The following is a 2,099-nucleotide window of genomic DNA, read 5'->3' as shown; positions in this document are numbered from 1 at the left end:
CATCATCGCCTCACGGTGCCCGTGTGGGTTTTCACCAATATGACTCTCTCATTTTATTTCTCTCATTTGATTGTATCGGATCCAAGTAGTTGTATTCTCCGATCCTTGAACATTCTCACTGATTGATCGAAAGGACTTGAATAGGATTTTGGGGTAAAAATAATTTGGATTAAATTACAACTTTGGAACCATTCAGGCGGGATCATCGCCGAAACATTATAAATTCTGTCCCAGTTTCAACTTTTGGGGGAATTTGGATTTTTGTTTTGGTATGACTGAACCCCAGAGAGAGGCTGCCTACATATCCTTTCGAAATCAAGTCGAATGTAGTTTAGGGAAACTTTGTTTTTTGATTTTTTTTATTTTCTTTTTGGGTCCCGAAAAGGGTGATCAAGGAAAGGTAACCGGATCAAAGGGTTAGCAAAAGGTTGAAGTGTTTTGGTAGCGAGAATGAAAGCCTTCATCATCCCAGTCGGACAATATTGTTATCGCATAAGGATTAAATGTAATACCTCTTGACCGCGTCTACATTAACAGTTTTTTTAGTGTCATTTCTTTCAATGTCTCCCAGATACAATGCCCCTTTCGGCAACAATTTTCTTATAATGTATGGGCCCTTCCAGTTTAGAGCGAACTTTCCTTTTGCTTCCTTGTAATGCAGGAGAATACGTCTCAAAACGAGTTGCCCCACTTCAAAGTTCCTGGGCTGCACTTTCCTGTTGTAGGCACAGACCATTCTTTGTTGATACAACTGCCCGTGGCAAACTGCAGCCATCCGCTTTTCATCAATCAGGGTTAGCTGTTCTAGACGGGTCTTGACCCATTCACTATCCTCAATCTCAGCTTCGACGATGATTCGAAGAGAAGGAATTTCAACTTCTGCATGTATCACGGCTTCAGTGCCATAAACCAATAGATAGGGTGTTGCTCCAACTAATGTGCGCATAGTTGTGCGATATCCCAATAATGCAAACGACAACTTTTCATGCCATATTCTAGAACTTTGGATCATCTTCCTAAGAATATTCTTGATGTTCTTGTTTGCTGCTTCGACGGCACCATTAGCTTTGGGCCGATAAGGGGTAGAATTCCGATGTGTGATCTTAAATTGTTCACATATCTCCCTCATCAAGTGGCTATTCAAGTTTGCAGTATTGTCGGTAATGATAGTTGTAGGAATACCAAAACGGCATATGATTTTGGAGTGCACGAAGTTTACCACTGCTTTCTTAGTGACGGCTTTGAGGGTGACTGCTTCAACCCATTTTGTGAAGAAGTCAATGGCAACCAATATGAATCTATGCCCATTTGAAGCTTTTGGATCGATTGGACCAATGACATCCATGCCCCAAGCAACGAACGGCCACGGTGCTGACATAGGATGTAATTCTGAAGGCGATGTATGAATCAAATCACCGTGTATCTGGCACTGGTGACACTTTCGGACAAAACTGAAGCAATCCTTTTCCATAGTCATCCAGTAATAGCCTGCTCTAAGGATTTTCTTTTCCAAGACGTATCCATTCATATTGGATCCACACACTCCTGCGTGTACTTCTTTCATGATTTTTCTGGCCTCTTGAGCATCCACACATCTTAAAAGGTTGAGATCTGGAGTCTTTTTGTATAAGACCTCTCCGCTCAAGAAGAAACTACTGACAAGCGTTATAATGGTTATCTTTTGGTCTTCATTGGCTTGCTCGGGATATTCCTTAATTTTCAAAAATCTCTTGATATAATAATACTATGGCAGAACATTTGGTTCCACCTCAACCGTATTGCAATAACCGTACCTTTCTCGGATTTGGATTTTCAATGGGTCAATGATGTGGACATTTCCTGGGTATGGCAAGATCGAGGCCAAAGTAGCGAGTGTATCGGCTAACTCATTGTGAAACCGAGGAATGTACCTGAACTTGACTGACTTGAACCGCTTGCTAAGATCTTCCACATGTTGCCTGTATGGAATAAGCTTGACATCTCAAGTTTCACATTCACCTTGAGCTTGTCGGATAATCATGTCTAAATCTCCCATGATTAACAATTCTTCCGCATCTTGGTCGATTGCCATGTTCATACTCATAATGCAGGCTTCACAC

General features: G+C 41.4%; 1 protein-coding gene across 1 annotated transcript; it reads right to left on the bottom strand.

Annotated features, from left to right (window-relative positions):
- Positions 1-499: 499 nt before the first annotated feature.
- LOC138878301 (uncharacterized) lies at positions 500-946 on the bottom strand. The gene has a single exon (XM_070157968.1). The coding sequence runs from the start codon at positions 944-946 to the stop codon at positions 500-502; it is 447 nt and encodes a 148-aa protein (XP_070014069.1).
- Positions 947-2,099: the final 1,153 nt, after the last annotated feature.

Source organism: Nicotiana sylvestris, chromosome 9 (assembly GCF_000393655.2).
Source record: "Nicotiana sylvestris chromosome 9, ASM39365v2, whole genome shotgun sequence".
Taxonomy (NCBI): domain Eukaryota; kingdom Viridiplantae; phylum Streptophyta; class Magnoliopsida; order Solanales; family Solanaceae; genus Nicotiana; species Nicotiana sylvestris.
This window is presented reverse-complemented; position numbering and strand designations above follow the sequence as displayed.

Excerpts from the sequence above, each read along its gene's own strand:
- LOC138878301 (XM_070157968.1), bottom strand. The coding sequence starts at position 946 with ATGCGCACATTAGTTGGAGCAACACCCTATCTATTGGTTTATGGCACT.